The sequence below is a fragment of the Oncorhynchus masou genome, chromosome 25 (assembly GCF_036934945.1).
Source record: "Oncorhynchus masou masou isolate Uvic2021 chromosome 25, UVic_Omas_1.1, whole genome shotgun sequence".
Classification (NCBI taxonomy): Eukaryota; Metazoa; Chordata; class Actinopteri; order Salmoniformes; family Salmonidae; genus Oncorhynchus; species Oncorhynchus masou.
This window is the reverse complement of record NC_088236.1, coordinates 34,584,103-34,608,098: the sequence shown is the minus strand read 5'-3', so window position 1 is coordinate 34,608,098 and position 23,996 is coordinate 34,584,103. Positions and strand designations below refer to the sequence as shown.

The 23,996-nt window shown below is 43.3% G+C and overlaps 1 protein-coding gene across 7 annotated transcripts; it reads right to left on the bottom strand.

Annotated features, from left to right (window-relative positions):
• Window positions 1-457: 457 nt before the first annotated feature.
• Window positions 458-23,533, bottom strand: ulk1a (unc-51 like autophagy activating kinase 1a). Of its 7 annotated transcripts, none has more exons than XM_064937438.1 (27): window positions 22,928-23,533; window positions 22,713-22,805; window positions 22,584-22,625; window positions 14,828-14,860; window positions 14,667-14,703; window positions 13,222-13,395; window positions 12,830-12,903; window positions 12,624-12,725; window positions 11,366-11,424; window positions 9,064-9,146; window positions 7,628-7,678; window positions 7,348-7,439; window positions 7,055-7,187; window positions 6,610-6,670; window positions 6,351-6,437; window positions 5,868-5,993; window positions 5,626-5,780; window positions 5,469-5,539; window positions 5,223-5,356; window positions 4,964-5,079; window positions 4,490-4,621; window positions 4,145-4,305; window positions 3,836-4,017; window positions 3,544-3,662; window positions 2,624-2,781; window positions 2,257-2,392; window positions 458-2,129 (listed from the first exon to the last, which is right to left on the bottom strand). In XM_064937438.1, exons 1-27 carry the CDS (start codon window positions 23,015-23,017, stop codon window positions 2,071-2,073), a joined length of 2,760 nt encoding a protein of 919 aa, XP_064793510.1. In that variant the 5' UTR covers window positions 23,018-23,533; the 3' UTR covers window positions 458-2,070. The 7 variants fall into 7 exon arrangements, with proteins under 7 accessions (XP_064793510.1, XP_064793507.1, XP_064793509.1 ...); XM_064937435.1 differs by having other exon boundaries at window positions 3,836-4,020; window positions 22,928-23,531; XM_064937437.1 differs by having other exon boundaries at window positions 3,836-4,020; window positions 4,145-4,302; window positions 22,928-23,531.
• Between the last annotated feature and the right edge of the window lie 463 nt (window positions 23,534-23,996).

The window sequence follows — 23,996 nt, the reverse complement described above, 5'->3', positions numbered from 1 at the left end:
CAAAGGACCTGAACGACCCTGGACCGAGCTTGATTGACAAGAATTTAAACCAATCAACAGTTTTAAATAAAATACGATCCTCTTTGTACATCAACAGAGAATAGAGGGAGAGTTTCTTAGTAAAGGCTCTTTCTAGTACCTCTATGGGTGCTTATTCTAAAGTTTTCAAAAAAACTAGCTATAGCCAATTGAGTATCTCTCATGCTTTTTTAAAATATTGAGTGTTTATATTCTTTATTCCCTAAAACCAAGTGTGAAACCTTTCTATGAGTCACACAATAACACTTAGTCATGAGCTATGACTATTCAAAATATTATAGTATATTTTACCTCTATCTCTACCTACTAATGCCTCACATCAAAACATGCCACCTCTATACTGTAGATCTGCATTTGGTCAAATGTTCTGTGGAGCAGCTGGCGTGTGTAGGCTAGAGGACAACAGAAACATGCCACATAATGTAACACATATTTTAATCATTCTTACACAATATTCTCATATGAAACTGATTTTGGCAGCTTGGTTTTGGTGAACAAGAATAACATACAGTCAAAATAATTACAAGGACATTTAATATTCAAAAGGTGCCTAGTCAAAAAGTAATTCGGAAAGCTGATACCATTTTCATTGAATGTAAAAACAGAAATAGGTTCATTCAAATGTATAGCCACAAGTCAGTCATAAAAAAACGAAATATTAAAACCAACCACTCCACACAACACAAACCCCCCAGATTTATACAAAATCTTACTAAAAATATAAAATACAGAACAGGTTTTCTGTACTGAAGTTTAACCTATTTCAGCCATTTATTTGCCTCATCCGCAAGCCTATACATTACTGATCATTCACTAATATTTGTGCAAAAACAGACAAAAGCATGCAGCTCGATGTGGTGCTCGCTGAGTAAAATGACCATCTTGCTGGGAACACTGGGAAAGAGTGGCTTGAAATTTGACAATCTTTACAGAAGATTAAGATCTCGACAATACAGTAATGACATTATCTGACAAGTTCCTAACAGTTTATGAATAAGTCTATCATAAATGTATTTGTGCTACAGTGTCTTGTCAAAAACATACACATTGCTAAAAGCAGTTTTTTAAAAAGACAGTCATCCTTAAAAAAAATAATCTGCTACAAATTGGCAATACTTGGTCTTCACTTTCTCTTACACAACTTTCCAACTCCCGAAAATGATGCATATTTTTGCCTCCAGTTTAAAGCTGCAATTTGTAACATTTTGGGCGAAGACCAAATTCACATAGAAATGTGTGTTATAGATCTGTCTGACGTTGTCATTGAAAGCAAGTCTAATACGCAGTAGATCTGTTCTCTGTGCGCTATTCAGCCCGTTCTTAAGTTTAGTTTTTGTGTCTTTTATTTTTGCACACCAGCCTCAAACAGCTGAAAGTACAATATTTTTGGTTATGGAAAATATATTTCACAGCAGTTTAAATGGTACGATGATTCTCTAGACTATACTTGCTTCTTTTATTCCATAAACTGAAATGGTGGAGCGATTTCTGCATAGTGCATCTTTAAATATAACACCAGCTGGTACCAAAGATATTTAGCAAATTCCCTTCTATTATTGAGTGCCACCTTCTGTACATTAAATTACACTCTTAGACATCTATTTACTCTCAAACAACTATTTCAAGTAAAATGAGCTAATTTGAGATGAAAATAATAATTTTGTCCAGTGATGCCTGATAAATCCAGTAGATTAACAGTAACATACTATTGGCCTGGCATAACATACGGTAGCATGAAACACAACACACACTGCTCTCAGAGTGGAGTCCGACAGAACCAAACCCACTCTTCTTCTCCTCTCTTCTGGCACTAAAAATGTTTAGTGCTCGGCTGTGGGTTGAGAGCAGCCATATCAGTGGCCTTGTTACTGAGCATGTTCAGTTCAAAGTGCTTATGTGTGTCAACAGTCCAAGGAGCACCATCTTCACATAGGACAGAGGGACATCAGAGGGACATCAGAGGTCTGGAGGTGCTCTAACCAAGCTCAGATGTTCAGCTAATATTGTAGCTATAGTCCAAAAGCCTTAAGCTCAATCACACTGTGCAGTCTGCAGAGCAGAGAGGAGGCGTCTCTCAATACACTGTTTACCTGAGACCAAAACAAAGGGAGAAACACAGTGAGAGACATTCCTAATTCATATCTTCAAATAGATGTGTGTGTGTGCACATGTTGGCACGTGTGTGTGTGTGCGCGTGTGTATCTATAAGCTACTTACATTTACTTATGTTGTCGATGTCTGCCTGCTCTGTGATGGTAAGGGACAAGCCCTCCATGAGCAGAAGGGCTTTATGGTATCTCTGGATGGGCGCCTGGCCACGGTGGAACATCTCATCTAGGGCTGCTGACTGCACCTGGAAAATAGCAACACACACACTCAGCTATTAACATTGCATAAATACTGCAGTAAAAGTAATGTCATAAAATGATATTTACTCTATCTAATATTCATTGTATATCATACAATATGCATGTCCAATGAGTATGTTACACTATACTGAAGACCACTAGACAGAGAAAGAATGGGAGCACATAGAGAGCACAGAAATGTACAGTACTGTGCAGTGAGAGAGAGGAGACCTTACCATGGTCACGGTGTGACTGTAGATGAGTTTCTCTGCAGTGATGTTGCTCATGTGGTCCATCAGTCTCTGCTTGTTGAGGAGGAAGCTCTGCAGGCGGGCGTTGAGGGACCGACAGGACGTCACACTGCTCTTATACAGCTCATTCATCTTCTTCATCACTACATACAGGATAAATGACTTCCATTTAATGCACTTTATAAAGCATGATCATTAGCCTCCTACAGCCTAAACCCTGTCAAAGCTGGGGAATCAAAAGGAAGTTTGTACTGAGGTGTCTGTCCTATATCTGAGAATTCTAGGACACGATACATTTCTTGGGGGGCATGTATTTATTAACCCTTTTTTTTGGCACTAAACTATCTCCATAAAAACGGGTACCAGGGGACCTTCAGACGAGTCTTGTGAGGCTTGTGGGCGTCCTAGAGCAAAACAACTGACATGGACGTGTTCGGGAGAGACACCTTTCCACAGAAGGTGTGTAGCCCAAATTGTTTGGACACTACAGACAGAAGTTGGAAGATCGGCTGTACCGATTTCAAAAGAATCCCAAGACGCTTGTGGGGGTCGTAGAACAAAACGGAGAAACACCATCGTGATCGCGAGAGTCTCATCTTTCCAATTGTCTGTAGGCCAAACCGTTTGAATGCTACAGACGTTTTCGTGAGAAGACCGATCATCTAGCTCTGCAGAAGTGGAAGTGCAACATCTGCAGATGCGTTGGATTGAGACGCATCCAATGCAAAAAAACCCAGATATCTCTTGCTTAAACTGACCGATTTTGATGGGGATTTTTAAAATTATGCTAATTAAATTTCCACTGGGCCGCGGGGAAAATCAAAACTTTCGGGATTAACAGGATCTAATGGCCATTTTTTTTGCACACATCAATGAGAAGAGGAAAATATGGTCTCATGTCTCACCTTGCTTGACTGTAGAGGAGGGGAAGAGTCTGCCTTCTCTGATGTCCTCCATAGCAGTGTGTAATGCAGACGAAAGATATTCTGCAGCCTTCATGTACAGCACCAACTGCTCTGCGTAGCTGCGATAAACACATTGTGAGTACCAACGTTAACTTACACAAAAAGATTACTCCCCAAAATAAAATAAATACATCTTGAAGTACTAAAAATACATCATTACGCTGTGATTTAAAAAAAAAAAATGGTCCAATTTAAAGCTCAGGGAATCAATAACAGAAATGCATCCCCTCACCCCCACTCCCGACTTAGAAGACTGATCTGATCAGCCACCAGGCTTTGCTGCAGGAAAGACACATCAGGAGCGTCCTCACTGGTCTCACTCTCAAGTCCAGTGTCTTTAGAACTGGCTATCTCCATGACACAGTGGACAAAGGCAAGAGTGAAGCGCAGGTTTCTCAGGCCATCTGTATGCCACTGCTGTGAAGGACAGCCAGAAAGGATTGCATTTTGTCAACAGTCTAGTTTCTGGCAATGTGCAAACTGATGAATCCATTCATGTACAGAGATCTAATATATTATAAAGGAGTGTTTATGTGTTTACCCCCATCAGTGTCTCCTCTGGGAGCTCTGGGGGGTCAAAATCAATGTCCCTGTCTGGGCTGGATGTCATGGGGTGGGTAATATGCTGGTAGTTAGGTACATCTCTATGGGTTCCTCTGCTGATTGACCAGGATGGGCTGACATAGCTGGGGGAACCCACTGCTAAGAGGAAACATCCAATATGAAAAAGTTATTTAATAGGATTCAAAGCATTTCTCCCTCTGCACATCCCATTACATAGACCCTGATACCATGCTGGAATTCTGAATGTCTAATCAGATTATACTGATCTACTATGAGAACCAAATAAGAAACCCTTCTAAGGTAGTTGAAGATCCCTATGTACCTGAGAACGTCCTGGTGGGATTTGGTGGGGTCCCGGCATTTCCTCTGGATGGAGATCCCCCAGTGAACACGACTGAGGTGGGACTGCCTGAGGCTGAGGTTCCTGCAACCCTCAGAGCACCACTAGTTGGAGCTGTAGGGACACATCAGGGGGGGAAATGGTGTCTACTGGCTGAAATGTCATGGACATTGATCATGGACCTCCAATGCAAATGTATGGTCATATACCCACTGACTTGCAGTCAGGAACATTATCAAACATTTACTTTTCTTGTCAAGCCTCACATGGGTTATAGATGAGGCTTGTCCAGGATAGATTAAGATCCTACCTAATATATGAAAAGAGTGGGCAGTGGCACAATTCCATAACGTCTAACCCAAGGGCAACAACAGGCTTATACAATTAGAAACAAACAATATATTTTTCCACAGCTCAAAATCCAATCCCCTTGGTTTGCCCATGGTGCCCTGGTACCTGTGGTGTCCATGGACCTCTCAGTGGGAAGGCTCTCGTTACTTCCTCCATCCAGCAGCTGAGCTCCAAAAGCAGCCTTTAGCATCATGTCAGACAGACGGCCTGCACTCAGAGACCTGGAGATAGGACACACACACACAGAGATACCTTCAGAGGGCATCAGCAGACACGTTTAATCATTAATCAATCATACCTTAAGATAGAGCCCACTACCACAATTATGGATATCAGATCCAGTATCTGTAGAGCTGGTTTTAACCTTTTGAAGGGGCCCTTCCTCTTCCCTGTGGCCCTGCTGATGTGGCTCAAGTCTGATACTGTCCGTGTTCGGGTGGGAATGATGGGCAAATCCTCAAAGCTGGTGGGCCGGGGGAATTCATGTGGAGGCGTGGCCTAAGCAGGAATCAGGAAAATAACAACATGAGAATGTTGTATTACAGAGTAACTACTTCACTCTTGAGCTTGCAGAAGAGACCACTAAATGTGACATTGTTTAGTGGATGACCTGAGGGCTCTGTTGTCCTGTCCAGGTGCTGAAGAGGCCAGTCTGCTCTGGGGTCTCTGGGATAGTGCCCACTGTGGGAAGAGAAGTGAAGAAGCACATGTTACAGTGAGTATTGTAGTAATGCAGTAATGGAGGTCTGAGGGGATACCTACTGTACCTTGTGGAGAGGGCTGGTAGGGTTTGGCCCCTCCAGCTGACAGCCTGCGGTGGCTGAGCACTGCCCCCCCGGGGCCTGATGGGAGAAGGGAGGCTCCAGTCTTCCTACTCCCTGGGGAACTGCCACTACTACTATCAACACAGCAAAGGGTGGCCCTGAAACAGATGTGTAACGTGTCATCAACAATTTCCAGAATAGAAACGCCCCACAGAGAGAGAAGAGAGAGAGTGAGAGATATGTACCTGGTTGAGCCATGCAGGCCAGCGGGGTGTAGGTTTTGTTCTATGCGCTGGTAGTTGTGAATCTGTGTTGGGACAGGAATGGGTACAGACTGGCTGTAGTTACTCCCATTGAACTCTGCAGGCCTGCTGCACAGACAAAAAAGGAGGGGTGAGAGGAAAAGGATGAGTACACCTCAGTGATTTTGTAGGATTGAACACAGCGGGGGGTTGAAGGGAAACAAACACAGTAAATGCCTGTAAAAACAATACTTGTTCCCTCGTAGATGTGTATCTCTAAGTTAGGACAGGTCCATTCTCCCACGATGTTTGTAGTATGACAAACACTAAAGGATGTTATTATTTGATACCTATCAGTTAAACAGGAGTGTGCTTTATACTAAAGTCTGGACAGATTAAAGGAGGGTGAGATGGACAAATGCTATGAAACTTCTAATAGCCCAGGTTTACTCCCCATCTGTCCCCCTCAGTCAGCCCTGCTCTTACCTAACAGGATTAGGGGGGCAGAGGGGTGAAGAGGGGGGTGGTGTCCTGCCTAGACTCCCAAGTACCCCAGCAGCCAGCAGAGAGCTCCTTTATCATCAAGACAAAGGTACAGGACAGAGTCAGTCAGTGTTACCCACTATCTACTTGCTGCTATAAGGACCTCTCATAACCATCTCCATTGTACAGATTTCTACAGTAGGACTATACATTTCCTGATTAAATACAACAGAGTTATATCATTCTCCTGTGCTCAACTTACCCACTGTACAACATGCTGCCCTGGACAGGTGACCCATCTCCCATGTCACATGTGATCTCACCTGGTGGTAACAAAACAGGATCCAGGGACATATCAGTCACATGCGTTTACAGCATTAATCAAACCCATATCAAGAACACAATGCTGGTAAAGTCAGAGCTAGAGAGACAGAGAGAGAGAGAGAGAGACAGAGACAGACAGACAGACAGACAGAGAGACAGAGAGCGAGAGATAGACAGACAGACAGACAGACAGACAGACAGACAGACAGATAGACAGACAGACAGACAGACAGACAGACAGACAGACAGACAGACAGACAGACAGAGAGACAGAGAGAGACAGACAGACAGACAGACAGACAGACAGACAGAGAGACAGAGAGAGACAGACAGACAGACAGACAGACAGACAGACAGACAGACAGACAGATAGGGTGTCTTACTGGGGAACTGGGCAGGCACCATGACAAAGTCATCCATCTCAGAGGAGGTGTTCCTGCTGTAGTGGAGGGCTGTGTACCGGGAAGGGGTGGGCTCGGCCTTGGGCTGGAGTCTCTGCAGCACCGCATCGGAATGCTGAAGGGGAAAATATCTAATATTAGACCCTAGGTGACTGGTATTGGTAGCAGATCATTTTCCCTTCACATTATAAAGCATTGGGCTGAGCACTTGGAAAAGTGCTATATAAATCCTATTCATCATCGTTATCACTCCCCAGAGAGGAGGGGGGACTCACTTGAGGGGAGGAGGCCAGGTGAAAGGTGGAGGAGCTGCTAGAGGAGCTGGCAGACCCAGAGCTGGGGTAGGAGGGCATGGGCACCGGAGAGGCTGGAATGATGAAGGACACGGTCACAGTGCTACTAATCCCATCCTCATACTGGTGGCATGCCATGGCTTTGGTACTCTTTATTTAGGTACTAAATAACTTGAGTTGTACATTAAAACTCATTAATAATTCACACCTGCAGTTCTAATCCACAGAGCAATTTGCCTGTATGGCCTATAGGGATACTCACATTTCTTTTTGGATGAACTTGACTCCAGGAAAGAGTGATGGAAAAACTCATCTGTGTGGGTAAACAATGTCAAATAAATTGAAATAAGACAGACATTGCAAGGACCGATTTCAGTTCCATTCTTGTGAAAAAGGCATCATACCAGACAGGGCCACAGTGTCTCCCAACCCCTCCTCTCTCAGCCTCCAGTATTTATGCTGCAATAGTTTACAGTGAGGGGGAAAAGTATTTCAGCCCCTGCTGATTTTGTACATTTGCCCACTGACAAAGAAATTATCAGTCTATAATTGTAATGGTAGGTTTATTTGAACAGTGAGAGACAGAATAACAACAACAAAATCCAGAAAAACGCATGTCAAAAATGTTAGAAATTGATTTGCATTTTAATGAGGGAAATAAGTATTTGACCCCCTCAATCAGAAAGATTTCTAGCTCCTATGTGTCTTTTTTACAGGTAACGAGCTGAGATTAGGAGCACACTCTTAAAGGGAGTGCTCCTAATCTCAGTTTGTTACCTGTATAAAAGACACCTGTCCACAGAAGACATCAATCAATCAGATTCCAAACTCTCCACCATGGCCAAGACCAAAGAGCTCTCCAAGGATGTCAGGAACAAGATTGTAGACCTACACAAGGCTGGAATGGACTACAAGACCATCGCCAATCAGCTTGGTGAGAAGGTGACAACAGTTGGTGTGATTATTCGCAAATGGAAGAAACACAAAAGAACTGGAGTATTTCTCAAGTCTTAGCCGGTGTCCTGTGTGAATTTAAGTATGCTCCCTCTAATTCGCTCTCGTTTCTCTCTTTCTCCTCTGTCTTTCTTTCTCTCTTCTCTCGGAGGACCTGAGCCCTAGGACCATGCCTCAGGACTACCTGCCCTGATGACTCCTTGCTGTCCCCAGTCCACCTGGTCATGCTACTGCTCCAGTTTCAACTGTTCTGCCTGCGGCTATGGAACCCTGACCTGTTCACCGGACGTCCTACCTTGTCCCGGACCTGCTGTTTTCGACTCTCTCTCTCTCTCTCTCTCTACCGCACCTGCTGTCTCTAACTCTGAATGATCGGCTATGAAAAGCCAACTGACATTTACTCCTAAGGTGCTGACCTGTTGCACCCTCGACAACCACTGTGATTATTATGACATCTTGGCCATGTTCTGTTATAATCTCCACCAGGTACAGCCAGAAGAGAACTGGCCACCCCTCAGAGCCTGTTTCCTCTCTAGGTTTTTTCCTAGGTTCTGGCCTTTCTTATGGAGTTTTTCCTAGCCACCGTGCTTCTACATCTGCATTGCTTGCCGTTTGGGGTTTCAGGCTGGGTTTCTGTACAGCACTTTGTGACATCGGCTGACATAAAAAGGGCTTTATAAATACATTTGATTGATTGAGACAGCAGTGCAAATGTTAGTGAGTGAGAGAGTGAGTGAGGCTAACCAAAGTCCATGCGCTCCTTATGGTTCCTTTGCAGCAGGCCCAGGAGCAGGTGTCTCAGGTGGACTGACGTCTCCCGTGGAATGCTGGGAGAAACACAGGTTTACAGGTTTCACTTTGAAAACATATATCTTTAATGACCTTAGGACAAAACAAGCTGCATGTTCAACAAGGACACAGAGTAATATCACACATTGGACTGTTTTGTGTTTGTGTGTTTTGACTATTTATAAGATTATGTTTTGAGATTATAAGAGTTTATAATAGCAATAAGGCCCGGGGGTTGTGGTATATGGCCAATATACCACGGCTAAGGGCAGTTCTTAAGCACGACGCAATGCGGAGTGCCTCATTGATTATCCCTTACTAAGCAATGTATCAGGTTGTTATGACACCCTGAGCTGTAATGTGGTGTGTGGTTGTGTTTTCCTAGCACTAAGAGCAAGACTGTGGGGTATGATACTGACTGAGTGTGGCCGTGTGCCTGTGTTTATGTTTGAGTGACTCAGGGAATTTTGACACCCTGACCCTTACAATAAAAGGTTGCCGTTTTGAAACTGCAGTGAAAGTGCAGTAACTGCAGTCGACTGTGGTATTTTGGATGCAGTATTTGCAGCATACTGCAGTTAGACTGCACTCTGAACGCAATATTTTTTTGTAAGGGGAGCCGTGGTGTGTGTGATATATCTGGGTCATGTGGAAAGTGATAGTGGTGCAGTAGCAGGCAGCTAACAGCTGTTATAAATAGTGAAAAGCAAATACTAAACCCTGTAACCCACACAAACATCCACATCCTTATCACAGGCTTTATCAGAGACAGAGTTCTACTAAACTGGTATTCCCCTGAGTGACACAAATACACAAGCTCACAAAGTACAAGATTAAAATATAACAAATGCATATGGCTGTATTGCACTTCAATGGGGATGGATAGGGGGATAATATTTGTAACCCTGAATAAGAGATACACAATTATACAGCTGCACCATCAAGAGCATATTGACCGGTTGCATCACTGCTTCGTATGGCAACTACACCGACCTCAATCGCATGGCACTACAGAGGATGGTGCGGACAGCCCAGTAAATTACTAGGGCCGAGCTCCCTGCCACCCAGGACCTCTATATCAGGCGGTGTGAAAGGAAGGCCCGGAAAATCATTAGACTCCAGCCACCCAAACCATAGACTGTTCTCTCTGCTTCCACATGGTAAGCGGTACCGGACTGACTCTATGCACATTCACTCTATGCACACTCTACACACACTTCATTTTCCCACCCACACACATTCATACTGACTCTACACACAAGTACACACACTGACATAAAATCATCATATTCGCTGCTGCTACTCTGTTTACCATATATCCTGATGCATAGTCACCTTCCCCCTATACACATCTAACTCTATCTCTTCAGTATCCCTGCTCATTGTAAATATGCTTTTGACACTGACCCTGGAACTGATCCTGTATGTAGCTTACTTACATTGTCGTGTTCTTCTTCTTTCTATCTCTCGTGTGTTTTTGTTCTACTTGACTTTTTAGAAATAGAACCACTGATACTGATAACTGCATGCAAGAAATGCATTTCACTGTACTTGTGTATGTGCCGAATAAAACGTGAAACTTGAGTGTATAAGAGTCTTTAGGTGTGGCAATAATGTTGACATCTATAAAAAAAATATATAAAAAACAAGTGTTAAATAAAATATCTTTCTCTGTGAAATTGTATTAAGCACCTATCAGAGTCCAAAACATGTACACGCACGTAGAAACAGTGTTCTAGCATATTGGACCATTGTCTTCCATACTTTACGGATTCTCAGTGTGGCTCAAGCAATTTCTCCAACTGTCAAAACTTTCAAATGAATAGAGGACATGTTCTCCGAGTCGCGTTGGTTGGGAATGTTGGTGAGGTGGGCGTTTGGACTGTGCATCCCCCACAGATGGTGGTCTGAGAGCCGAGTAGCTATGTGTCACAATGGGAGGCTGGACTGTGGACTCTGCGTCTGTGGACTCCGAATTACGATTTATTATGAATAATATAATTGTCCTATTTTTTGGAGCTTACAATATAGCTCGGTGTTTGAATTATTTATTTTATACAGTTTTTTTATCTCATCTTTGTCAAGGGAGCCAATCATTTTGGAGGTGACTGGACATTATAGGGTTACCTAAAGTAATCTGCCAGTAAGCTGATTAGACACATAAGACAGATCTGCCTGTTTATGCTATCCTCACACCTAATCCTGTGTGTGTGTGTTTCAACTCTCAGAGCAGAGGCCTGCAGGTCTCACTACTAACCTGGGCTGGAGGTCCCTGTTTCTCTCATAGAAGAGACGCAGCTCCTGGGGGCTACTGGCCTGCATGACAAACACACAACACAGGGGACACACACACATCCTGTCTGTAATGGTCTGTTACAGCTGGAATACACACCTACCTGTTCACTTACAATCACATGCAATCACTTTATTTATGAAACGTTTAACGCTTTGCCGCAAAATGAAATGATGAATGAAAAACAATTTGCAATAAAGAAAATTGCCTATAAGAAATCAACTGTGATTTTACACTTCGGGTCAGAGGACATACAAGTTGTCATTTTATTAGTTCTCTTTTGTGGTTGATTGTACACTGGATGTTTAGGACTTGTCAACTAAAACCAGGTGACATGGACAGTCTAAGTGAACACTACACCATCACATGATCACCCTGCCACTGACCCTGTCTGCTCTGAACTTACTGGCCTGTGCTGGCATGCTTCTCTCTGGGTAATTGCTATTCAAATAATTTAATGCAGGAATAGCCCTATACCAAGTACAAAGGTTCAAATCTTCGAATTTCAGACAGCTTCAACCTAAAGCTAAATCATTGCTGACTTCCTAATAAACAGGCAGATCACTTAGCCTTTCAAGGAAACATGAACATAAGTCAAACTATTCTCGCTTGGCAAACTTGCTGACAGCTCTCTAGAACTCTCTCAAAACATGATTCAGCACAGCATCAATCAACCCTAACCACATATGCCACAGTCCACCGCATAGAGTGGCCTCCTAGATGGTAGGGTGATAAAACCCCTGCCTGCCCTGGCTGTTGTGAAACAATGTTTACCCTGGTCTCAGCCATTTCCTCATCCACCTGGCAGCTTGGCTGTTTGTAAACAGGGATCTTTCGGAACAAGTGGACACACTGTTCAGACCCCCAGGGGGAACATAACAGCAGGGGAACACACAGAGAGGCACACAGTGTGCTGTGTGTGTGTGAACATGCTGTTTATCACAGGCTCGTGATGTGTTCTCGTACTTTATGCGAACAGCTGTCTTTCATATGATCTATGGTCAGTTCTTTCATAATATAACATGAACCACGGTAGTCAGCCTGTTCCGAAAGGCATTCGAAATCATAAAAGACCTATTTGAAGTTTCTATTGCAAGAGCATTCAGAGGTTTTAGAAAACATTTTAGATTAGCATGAGTAAGTCATGTAACTATAAAGAAAACTATATGTTTCCTAACATTCTTGTTTCCTAAAATTGTGAGAGTGTGTGTTTATCACTCACCTGAAAGGGAGCTTTCCCAGTTAAACACTGGTACACTATGGTTCCTATGCTCCACAGGTCGGCCTTGGCATCATAGTTCTGGGACATGATCACTTCCGGGGCCTGAGCACAGACAGACACAGCACAGTGGGTTAGGGTCACATGTACAGTATTTGACCATAAGGTGGGTTAGGATGTGTAGTGGATGGGCAATAGGAGTTTCTCACCATATACATTGGGGAGCCACACAGAGTGGCTGCCATAGTGTTACACTGGAGGTGACGTGCAAAGCCAAAATCAGCTGGAGAGAGGGCAAAATCATCAGCCAAAAACACACCTCAAAACACATGTTTTCACTTATTTTCATTCTCTAAACCCACAATGAGAAACGTTTATTTCTTTCAGAAGGGAAAACTGGAGGCTAAATGATGGACTCTTTCCAAGTGAATGATTTAAGAGACTAGGGTAGCTGTATCCTTTAAGTGGCAATATGACAACTAACCGTCATTGATCAACAAACAAATCAGTTCCCGACCACACCCTGCAGCAAAAACTGTCCAGCTTCTCTTTTGTGTACTTAATGTACAGTATATTACCCAAAACATCCCAAAACACAAACCTATCTTGATGCAGGTGTTGTTAGGGCTGGACTTGCGTCCCTCGGGGTGACAGAGGAGGATGTTCTGAGGTTTGAGGTCTCTGTGGAGGATGCCCTTTTCTTTCAGCACCTTCATGGCCCCAGCTATCTGCTGGAGGAAGATCCGGATGGTGTCCTCACTCAGAGTAGCCTTAGCTGCAGTCACGTCAGAGGCCAAACAGGAGAACATACATGGGAAATAAAGTTATTCGGACAAGGGTCATGAGATCTGACAGTGGTACGGTCACGAATATATAGCTAGCTGTAGGAACTTCTTCCAAAATGTGTAAAGGACAGGAATAACTAACTGACACCATAATCCCTCAAGCACCTCATCTATTTTTAGCCTCCGTGTTTTTCCACCCTAGGAGAGGAGATAAGTCAGCGACAGATGGATGAGGTCATGTTGGTACTACAGGAGCCTTGCAAGGCGTGTCTGGGTGTTGGATGTGCCAACCTAATGGCAAGGGCAAGCAGGCACAGGAGATGCAGGCAAATGTCTTGTCAACAAAACAAGACAGCTTGCACTAAAGCAAAATCAGGCCACAACAGGCCTTCGATCTTTAAATAGACTCATGGACCTACGCACACATGGTAAATTTAGTCAATGAGACATCTGTATACCCTCTGTCTCGTCACAGTTTCTGAAGGGGAGAGAGTGTAATAGAAGGAGGAGATTGTCCGTTGATATTCTGCTAAGAGTATGAGAGGAGAGAATGTTTTATTGTTGATTTATGATGGTGCCAGTGGGACGATTATTATCCATTTTGGCTATGAGAGAGCAGGCAAAATAGGGAGGTATATTCAATGCTCAATATTGTTATGTTACTCAAGGTCTGTGTGTGAAGGAGAGATATTGTCAGTGGCCTTGTGTTTCTTCAGTGAGTGTAGGGAAACATTCATTTTGGTGTTAATCACAAATAAATCCTGTTCTCTATGTTGGGCTTAATTTGGGCCAAGTATTTGTTGTACAGGCCTAGGCATTGTGTCAGCAATGTAACCCACAACTAAATTATATGTCACATTGTTTTGCCCAAAGATGATTATGGTTTTACATTTCATGATCTTTCAAAATAAAATGATTACAAGTACTCAACAAAGGCCGCAACGAAGTCCTCAACAAAGTGTCTGGCAGATTGTACTACTATAACAACAATAGCTTATCACAATAACCTGCAGCCAAATCTTTGTTAGGTTGGTCTCCGTTTGACCCTGTTTCACACTAGCCAATGGTGTTTGGTTCTTCACTCTAAGCAATACAAATGGGTATTAATACAGGCACCTGAAACCCCTACAGTACAATCACAATGAAGGTGCTAGAATGCTTAAGATGTTAAGATGTTTCAATTCCTTTTGAAGTTCAAACATGAGTTAAGAGGAGAGACACATTTGTCAAAGCTCTGATTGTGAGGTGACAGTATACTCACAGTGAAGGTATTCTGCCAAATCTCCTCCATTGCAGTACTGGGAGCAGAAAGTAATGGAACATTTCATTAGATATAATTGAATTGTTTCTTTCTACAACCACTATTAATCCACATACTGTATACAGTAGCCTATACATAAAGCAAACGAGACTTCATCTTACCTCCATGACCAGATACACACACCCAGCCATTTCCTATTGGAGAAAACATAAAAATCATTGATTGTGGTGACATAATATATCCATATAGATTTTTAAGATCGCAAACGTTAACTAAAACTGTGTATGTTCAAAATACATTTACCCGGCAACAAGGGGAAAAAACCTACAGCCTTTGCAATATATAATTATTACTTTTGTTCTGTTCATTTTCCCCCCAAGGCAAATTAATTCCATCCACGGTTGTTTTAAATTAGATATGCACTACAGTCCCAAGTGGGATGGGCACATGTAGTAGGTTTGAATAATGCATAAATGTAGAGACTATCCCATAAGAAACAAACGACACCACTTCATAATTTAGAGTGGGCTGGCTCCCATTTGGCCGATCATGCAGGGTTGAGCTGGCAGCAAGGAAGGTGAGAGGGTTAGGCTGTCAGTCCAAGCTGACTGCTATTGAATGGATTATAAGGGTGTGACTGGGAGGGGAGTGAAGAAGTGGATTCAGGTTTCACTTGAATTTAAAAGGTTTTAGTAGAAACCAGTATCCTTTATCCCCACTGGGTACAGACATCAATTCAACATCTATTCCATGATGTTTCAACATAATTTCATTGAAATGACATGGAAACAACGTTGATTCAACCAGTGTGTGCCCAGTGGGTCTTTTAATAATTAAACAAATATTGCTCAGTTACTCAGCAAATGGTCCCATTTAGAGATACAATACATTGTATCAATCAAATGTCATCCAAACAAAATGGAACTGAGATAAAAATGGGCTGAGTAAATATTAGATACATTACATGACCACTAGCGACATTACAGTAGGACAAAAGCCTTTCCTTTCATGTCTCCATATCACCTAGCAGGTGTCAGGTCATTAATGATCATTACTCATTAAGTTGCTGAAGACTGGTCCTGGGGAGATTTCTGCTGACTGAGCTCCTTGTCTGTTGTCTTAAGCCATTATTTAGCTTGCAGGCCGGCTGCACCCTGCCATCTGTTTAAGACCAGTGAACCCAAACAGATCAGCAAAACATCTAATGTCTGTCTGGTGACATAGGGCCTTTAAGGAAGGACAGCCAAATACAGCTGCAGCTGAAGCCCCATACAATACCTGAGATGGGAACATTGAGATACTCACCTACACGCACATTTGATACGTTTATTCATTAACCAGATGCCAACTGACAGTAACGGATATGTTATAACAATGTATCAGATTAGGTGTCTCCCATTTACTGGGATTGGATTGGCTAGTAAAGAAATCTATAGATTGATTGTTCTGGTCCAACAGCTGGCTTCAGCAACAGCTCTTCTTCTAAGGCCAGCTGCCACTTGGGACAAGAAAGTCTTACCTACTGTACGGTACTGTAGCACTCAGCCATAAACTGGTCTACACGTGAAAGTTGTTCTTCTGCTTCACATGGGAATATTTTTTACAGAAACCTCTAGGCCCCTGAAACTCAACTCTGGACCTCAAAGCCAGTCCTACTGTGTTTTTTCAATGTTCCCCTCTAATCAGGGACTGATTTAGACCTGGGAAACAAGGTGTGTGCAATGAATTATCAGGTAGAACAGACACCCATCAGGCTCTGGACCTCGTAGGGCTGCAGGGATCATCAATTAGATTCAGCCGTGGGAAGATTGTTTCTTCAGTGGATGTGAACATAATTACAACAAAAAAATTAGATTGCAAATTGACCGCAAGAAGCCCAAACAGATACACTATTTCAAACCTTGCTTACATTTGTATATCCCTTCTCTCTATAATGTGTGGGAATACTTGGGAACAAATTTCCAAAATGAAAATCACTTGGAGATGATTTCCTGGTGTTTTTACAATATTTTATGTCCAAGATTAAATATACACTGCTCAAAAGAATAAAGGGAACACTTAAACAACACAATGTAACTCCAAGTCAATCACACTTCTGTGAAATAAAACTGTCCACTTAGGAAGCAACACTGATTGACAATAAATTTCACATGCAGTTGTGCAAATGGAATAGACAACAGGTGGAAATTATAGGCAATTAGCAAGACACCCCCAATAAAGGAGTGGTTCTGCAGGTGGTGACCACAGACCACTTCTCAGTTCCTATGCTTCCTGGCTGATATTTTGGTCACTTTTGAATGCTGGCGGTGCTTTCACTCTAGTGGTAGGTGGCTCAGGTAGTGCAGCTCATCCAGGATGGCACATCAATGTGAGCTGTGGCAAGAAGGTTGTGCTGTGTCTGTCAGCGTAGTGTCCAGAGCATGGAGGTGCTACCAGGAGACAGGCCAGTACATCTGGAGACGTGGAGAAGGCCATTGGAGGGCAACAACCCAGCAGCAGGACCGCTACCTCCACCTTTGTGCAAGGAGGAGCAGGAGGAGCACTGCCAGAGCCCTGCAAAATGACCTCCAGCAGGCCACAAATGTGCATGCATCTGCTCAAACAGTCAGAAACAGACTCCATGAGGGTGGTATGAGGGCCTGACATCCACAGGTGGGGGTTGTGCTTACAGCCCAACACCGTGCAGGACGTTTGGCATTTGCCAAAGAACACCAAGATTGGCAAATTCGCCACTGGCGCCCTGTGCTCTTCACAGGTGAAAGCAGGTTCACACTGAGCACATGTGACAGACATGACAGAGTCTGGAGACGCCGTGGAGAACGTTCTGCTGCCAGCAACATCCTCCAACATGACCGGTTTGGCGGTGGATCAGTCATGGTGTGGGGTGGCATTTCTTTGGGGGGCCGCACAGCCCTCCATGTGCCCGCCAGAGGTAGCCTGACTGCCATTAGGTACCGAGGTGAGATCCTCAGACCCCTTGTTATAACGGCGTTCATCTGTTGAAGGAGAAGCGGACCAAAATGCAGCGTGGTGGTTACTCATGTTCTTTAATGTAAATGAACGAGACATGAAAAAACTACAAAACAAAACAACAAACGGAACGTGAAAACCTATACAGCCTATCTGGTGACTACAAACACAGAGACAGGAACAATCACCCACGAAATACTCAAAGAATATGGCTGCCTAAATATGGTTCCCAATCAGAGACAACGATAATCACCTGACTCTGATTGAGAACTGCCTCAGGCAGCCATAGACTATGCTATACACCCCCAAGACAAAACACACCACAAAAAACTCATGTCACACCCTGGCCTGACCAAATAAATGAAGACAAACACAATATATTTTGACCAGGGCGTGACACTTGTGAGACCATATGCTTTTGCAGTTGGCCCTCGGTTCCTCCTAATGCAAGACAATGCTAGACCTCATGTGGCTGGAGTGTGTCAGCAGTTCCTGCAAGAGGAAGGCATTGATGCTATGGACTGGCCCGCCCGTTCCTCAGAACTGAATCCAATTGAACACATCTGGGACATCATGTCCCGCTCCATCCACCAACGCCACGTTGCACCACAGACTGTCCAGGAGTTGGCGGCTGCTTTAGTCCAGGTCTGGGAGGAGATCCCTCAGGAGACCATCCACCACCTCATCAGGAGCATGCCCAGGCATTGTAGGGAGGTCATACAGGCACGTGGAGGCCACACACACTACAGAGCCTCCTTTTGACTTGTTTTAAGGACATTACATCAAAGTTGGATCAGCCTGTAGTGTTGTTTTCCACTTTAATTTTAATTTTGAGTGTGGCTCCAAATCCAGACCTCCATGGGTTGAGGTTTGATTTCCATTGATAACATTTGTGTGATTTTGTTGTCACACATTCAACGATGTAAAGAAAAAAGTATTTAATAAGAATATTTCATTAATTCAGATCTAGGATGTGTTATTTTAGTGTTCCCTTTATTTTTTGAGCAGTGTATTACATATAATAATACTAATTTGTAGACTGCAAATTGACTGCAAAAAGCCTAAACATATATAATATTTGACTAAAACAATAATTTCAAACCTTGTTTACATTTGTATATGATCACATGTATCTCTCTATTATGCATGAGAATACTTGGGAACAGATTTCCAAAATTAAAATCACTTGGAGCTGATTTCCTGGTGTTTTTACAGTCTTTCATAACCAACAATGAATTATTATTATTATTAGAATTATTTTTGCTCAGGAAACATGGGAAGACAAATTGGGCCACTGGCCTCCAGTTGGGGAACCACTGTCACGCCCTGACCGTAGATTGCTTTGTTTGTTTCTATTTTTAGTTTGGTCAGGGTGTGATGCAGGTGGGTATTCTATGTTGTAGGTCTAGGTTTTTTTTTTCTATGTGTTTGGCCTGGTATGGTTCTCAATCAGAGGCAGCTGACTGTTGTTGTCTCTGATTGAGAGCCATACTTAGGTAGCCTGTTTTCCCATTTTGAGTTGTGGGTGATTGTTTTCCATTTCAGTGTTTTCACCATACGGGACTGTTTCGGTTTTCCTTTATTCTTTTGTTAGTTTGTATTCAGTGTTCAGTTTATTAAAATAATGATGAACACGTACCACGCTGCATCTTGGTCCTCACCTTCTTCCACCAACGGTCGTTACAGAACTACCCACCACCAAAGGACCAAGCAGCGTGATGAGGAGCAGCAGAGCTATCTGGAGAAATGGACATGGGAGGAGATACTGGAAGGCAAGGGACCCTGGGCACAGGCTGGGGAGTATCACCGTCCGCAGGAGGATTTGGAGGCAGCTAAGGCTGAGCGGAGACAGTATGAGTTAACACAGCTGGCAAGAAAGCCCGAGAGGCAACCCCAAAAATGTCTTGGGGGGGTGGCACACGGGGGAGTGTGGCTAAGTCAAGTAGGAGACCTGATCCAACTCCCAGTGCTTACCGGGGCGAGAGGTTGACCGGGCAGGCACCGTGTTATGCGGTGAGGCGCACGGTGTCCCCAGCATTCACGCATAGCCCGATGCGCTACATCGCAGCTCCTCGTATCGGTCGGGCTAGAGTGGGCATCGAGCCAGGAATGAAGCCGGCTCAGCGCATCTGGTCTCCAGTGCGTCTCCTCGGCCCAGGTTATATGGCACCAGCCCTACGCACGGTGTCCCCGGTTCGCCAGCACAGCCAGTGTGGTCTGTTCCACCCGCCGCACTTGCCGGGCTACAGGGGGTATCCAGCCAGGACAGGTTGTGCAGGTTCGGTGCTCGAGACCTCCAGTGCGCCTCCATGGTCCGGTCCATCCGGTGCCTCCTCCACGCACCAGGCCTCCTGTGGCAGCCCCACGCACCAGGCTGTCTCTCCTTCTCCTCCCTCCAGGTGCTCTCTCCTGTCCGGAGCTTCCATAGCCTTCCTCCTGTCCGGAGCCGCCCGTCAGTCAGGAGCTGCCGGAGCCGCCCTTCACTCCGGCGCTGCCGGAGTCTCCCGTCTATTTGGGGCCCGCTGCAAGGGTCCCCAGTCCGAGGTCGGCGGCGTGGGTCGCCGCTCCAAAGGCGCCACTTAAGTGGGCCAAGACTATGGTGGAGTGGGGTCCATGTCCTGCGCCAGAGCCGCCACCGCGGACAGATGACCACCCAGACCCTCCCCTATGAGTTTAGATTTTGCGTCCGGAGTCCGCACCTTTGGGGGGGGGTACTGTCACTGTATGTTTCTATTTTAGTTTGGTCAGGGTTTGATGCGGGTGGGTATTCTATGTTGTAGGTCTAGGTTTTCTTTTTCTATGTGTTTGGCCTGGTATGGTTCTCAATCAGAGGCAGCTGTCTATCGTTGTCTATGAGAGCCATACTTAGGTAGCCTGTTTTCCCATTTTGAGTTGTGGGTGATTATTTTCCATTTCAGTGTTTTCACCATACGGGACTGTTTCAGTTTTCCTTTATTCTTTTGTTCGTTTGTATTCAGTGTTCAGTTTATTAAAGGCATCATGAACACGTACCACGCTGCGCTTTGGTCTACTCCTTCTTCCACCAACGCAAAACCAAGTTGTCACGTTCTGACCATAGTTCCGTTATTTTATTCTGTGTTTTATAGTATGGTCAGGGTGTGAGTTCGGGTAGGCAGTCTGTTTGTTTTTCTATGTTTGGGTTTTGAGGTCAACCTAGTATGGTTCTCAATCAGAAGCAGCTGTCAATCGTTGTCCCTGATTGAGAATCATACTTATGTAGCCTGGGCACTTTTGGTTTGTGGGTGTTTGTTTCCGTGTGAGTATTTGAGCCACACGGTACTGTTTTCGTTTTGTTCACATCATTTATTGTTTTGTATTTCAGTGTTCAGTTCGTTTTGAATAAATCATCATGAACACTTACCACGCTGCTCTTTGGTCCGATCCTTCTTCCACCTCTGAATGCCGTCACACACGTTGCAGGGTAAGAGTTGAACAGCCCTGCTCTAAGCCAAAAGTACTCTCTGGATCTTGTAGTTTGTGGACGTAGGGTACGAGGGGGTAACGAACCCCCCCCCTAAGAACAATTTATAATTGCTGACACAAAAAGCAACGTTTTGAAAGAAATGGTATGTGAATCAAGGTCATGCTAAGGCGACTAAACTATAAAGGGAAATAAATGACTACATTAGACTTTTTTTTGTTATTTCATGAAATGTTGTTTTTAGAAAAGGGGCTTTTTTAATGTCCCGGGGTAATTGGGCGTGCCAGTTACCCGAGTAGAAGATTATGGCATAGGGATTCACACAAGTGTGTTAAAATCCATTTAATCAGTTTTATTTAGGAATGTCTTTAAGTAATACTTAAAAGCTAAGTCTAGTTGTCTAATTGTAATTATTAAAATAATATATGGTGGGGGAGAGGGGGTGTTGCACATGTGACCATTAATATCTGCACTATGAGGAGATTTGATGTAGTCCCTCTTAACTCACCTGCACATTCATTTCCTTTGTTCTTTGTTGTTCCTTTTCCATACAATCCATTATGTACACTAAATATTATTTGAACAATGCAGGATTTTAAATCCCAGCAGTCTTTAAAATGACATTCAGGAGCAAAACGTTTTCAATAGCTGTTTTTAATATAATATTGGAATGGAATATAACATTAAATAACATTGGAGTGTAACATTGATGTGGCAACTCTCTTATGCTCTGCTATTGCATGATTCTAATCTGTACGTAGGTCACAAAAAAATCTATCCCCAGTAAAATTGGAGCACAACTCACTAGCCCACCGACTGCACTGCTCACACCTACAGTAATTCCACCTGTGACTGAAAATGGGGAGAGATGCTAATTTAAAAGCTCCCTCTTAAAAACGTAGCTAGCGATCCAGCAGTATGACATAAAATGCTGTGTAAAATAGCTAAAAGGCTATAAAGTAACATTAACTGTAAAGATATCAGCCACTAGTGGAAACATTTACAACTGCAATTAAGTTACGTTATCTTTTATAATGTATTTTACCTCAGACGATCTGGTAGTAAGGTTGCCCCAACACACTCATCCGACATATTAATACTTAAAAAGTAAATACATTTTTCTCTCTAAACGGGTGGATTATTTATCTTAAGGCTTTCCTAATTGTATATATATATTTTTTTTAACTTGGTGACATCTTGTGGTCTTTATGTGAATTACAGGGGGGGGGGGGCAGGTACTCCAGGGGGCTAGTTACCCCCTAGTACCCTACGTGTTATCTATATCAGTTCTTAATAACATACACGCCTATCAACAGAGTATGAGCGAATGAGATGCAATGTTCTGCACATCGAATGTCAACAATTGCGCATGTGACAGCAGGTTTAGGAAAAGCTGTTAGTCAGTTTATTGTGTAGAACTAGAACAGTGTGTGATGATACTGACATGTACAGGTAGGCTCCATGTGTGTTAATAATACATAACGATGTTGAAAATCGACGCATACCTGGAAGTCAAGTAGTCCAACGATATTCTCATGTTTCAGTTCCTGTGTAGGGGAACAACAATTGAATGGTTCATTTGTCTAGGTCTGGACTTACAATAATTGCATAAAGTTTCGTCGTCAAATTATTACCTTTAATATTTTAATCTCTTTTCCTAACAGGGAATGGGATTTTGCCAAGTTCTTCTTGTTAATACATTTCACAGCTACTTCCATGTCATGCCTCTGAAAAAGGCAAAGGGAAGGACAGACGATGAACGGTTACAAAATCTCTCAATACAAAATGTATATAGGACTATATAGGACTCACCCTGGTTATAACATATGTATAATGGCATACAAATTACCTCCTTATGTCTCCCTTTGAACACCACGGCAAAGGCACCATGTCCAATCAGGTCTTTCCTGTTGAACTCGAATTTCCCAATAGTCTCCATACTGTTCAATAATAATAACAGGTGCTGTGTATATCCAGGTGGAATCAGGATGTTGAGGTTGCCACCGGAACAATTTGGAAGTCGCCACCGTTCAACTCCAGACAGCAAGAGAGGTGTCTAGATCCTTCAAGTCTCTCCCCGATTAAAAACCCGAACACTTCTTGAATCATGACGGTTTCATTTAAAATATTAATATCCTATATTAGAAGTTGTTGTCACCATTATGCCTTTATATAAAAACCAAAATGACAGATCTCATATAGAACAGACTGAAAACTGTTTACAAAAGAGAAGAGTCAATTTCCCGTCGTTAGTTGGATATAAGCTCCAAAGTAGTCTATATGAATTCTCAAAACGTACGTTTTCTTTACACATACAGATAAGTCACCTTTATCCAGACACTGTAGGCTATACTGGTTACATTTGTTGCGAGTCTTCACCTATCACGAACAAACGATCTCACTGTAGTTATTCATATCCCTGGGTGTGAGCATGCGCAACAGGAGTTATAGCAGTGTTCACCTAGTCAGAAACATGAGTGCCACTGGCGCGCAATAATAACTTGTCTAATCGTCATGGCCACAGGTTGCTTAACCTAACACAACGCAATATCAGTGTATGTGTATATGTCATTTTCACACATGAAATAATGCCTTGTCTACCAAAGCCTTTTCTTTGTTTTAACATTGCCACTTCTTAGGCCTACTGCAGTTTCAATACTTCCAATAGATAGTGCAGGTGAGACGTATTCTTTTTAACATACAGTAGGAAGGATACTGGGGTCTGTTGAGAGGAATTACATACAATACGTTTTCATGTTTTCATGTCTTTTTATTCAGCAAACTTGAACACAGAAAGTACCTTAGAAAACAAGCAAAAGACAGGCCATAAGATGATGGTCTGTTCTGAAATACTGAAAAAAGACAAGTCATGGGAAGTGTTTTTAAATGATTTCATACAGCAAATCCTATTGTAGGAG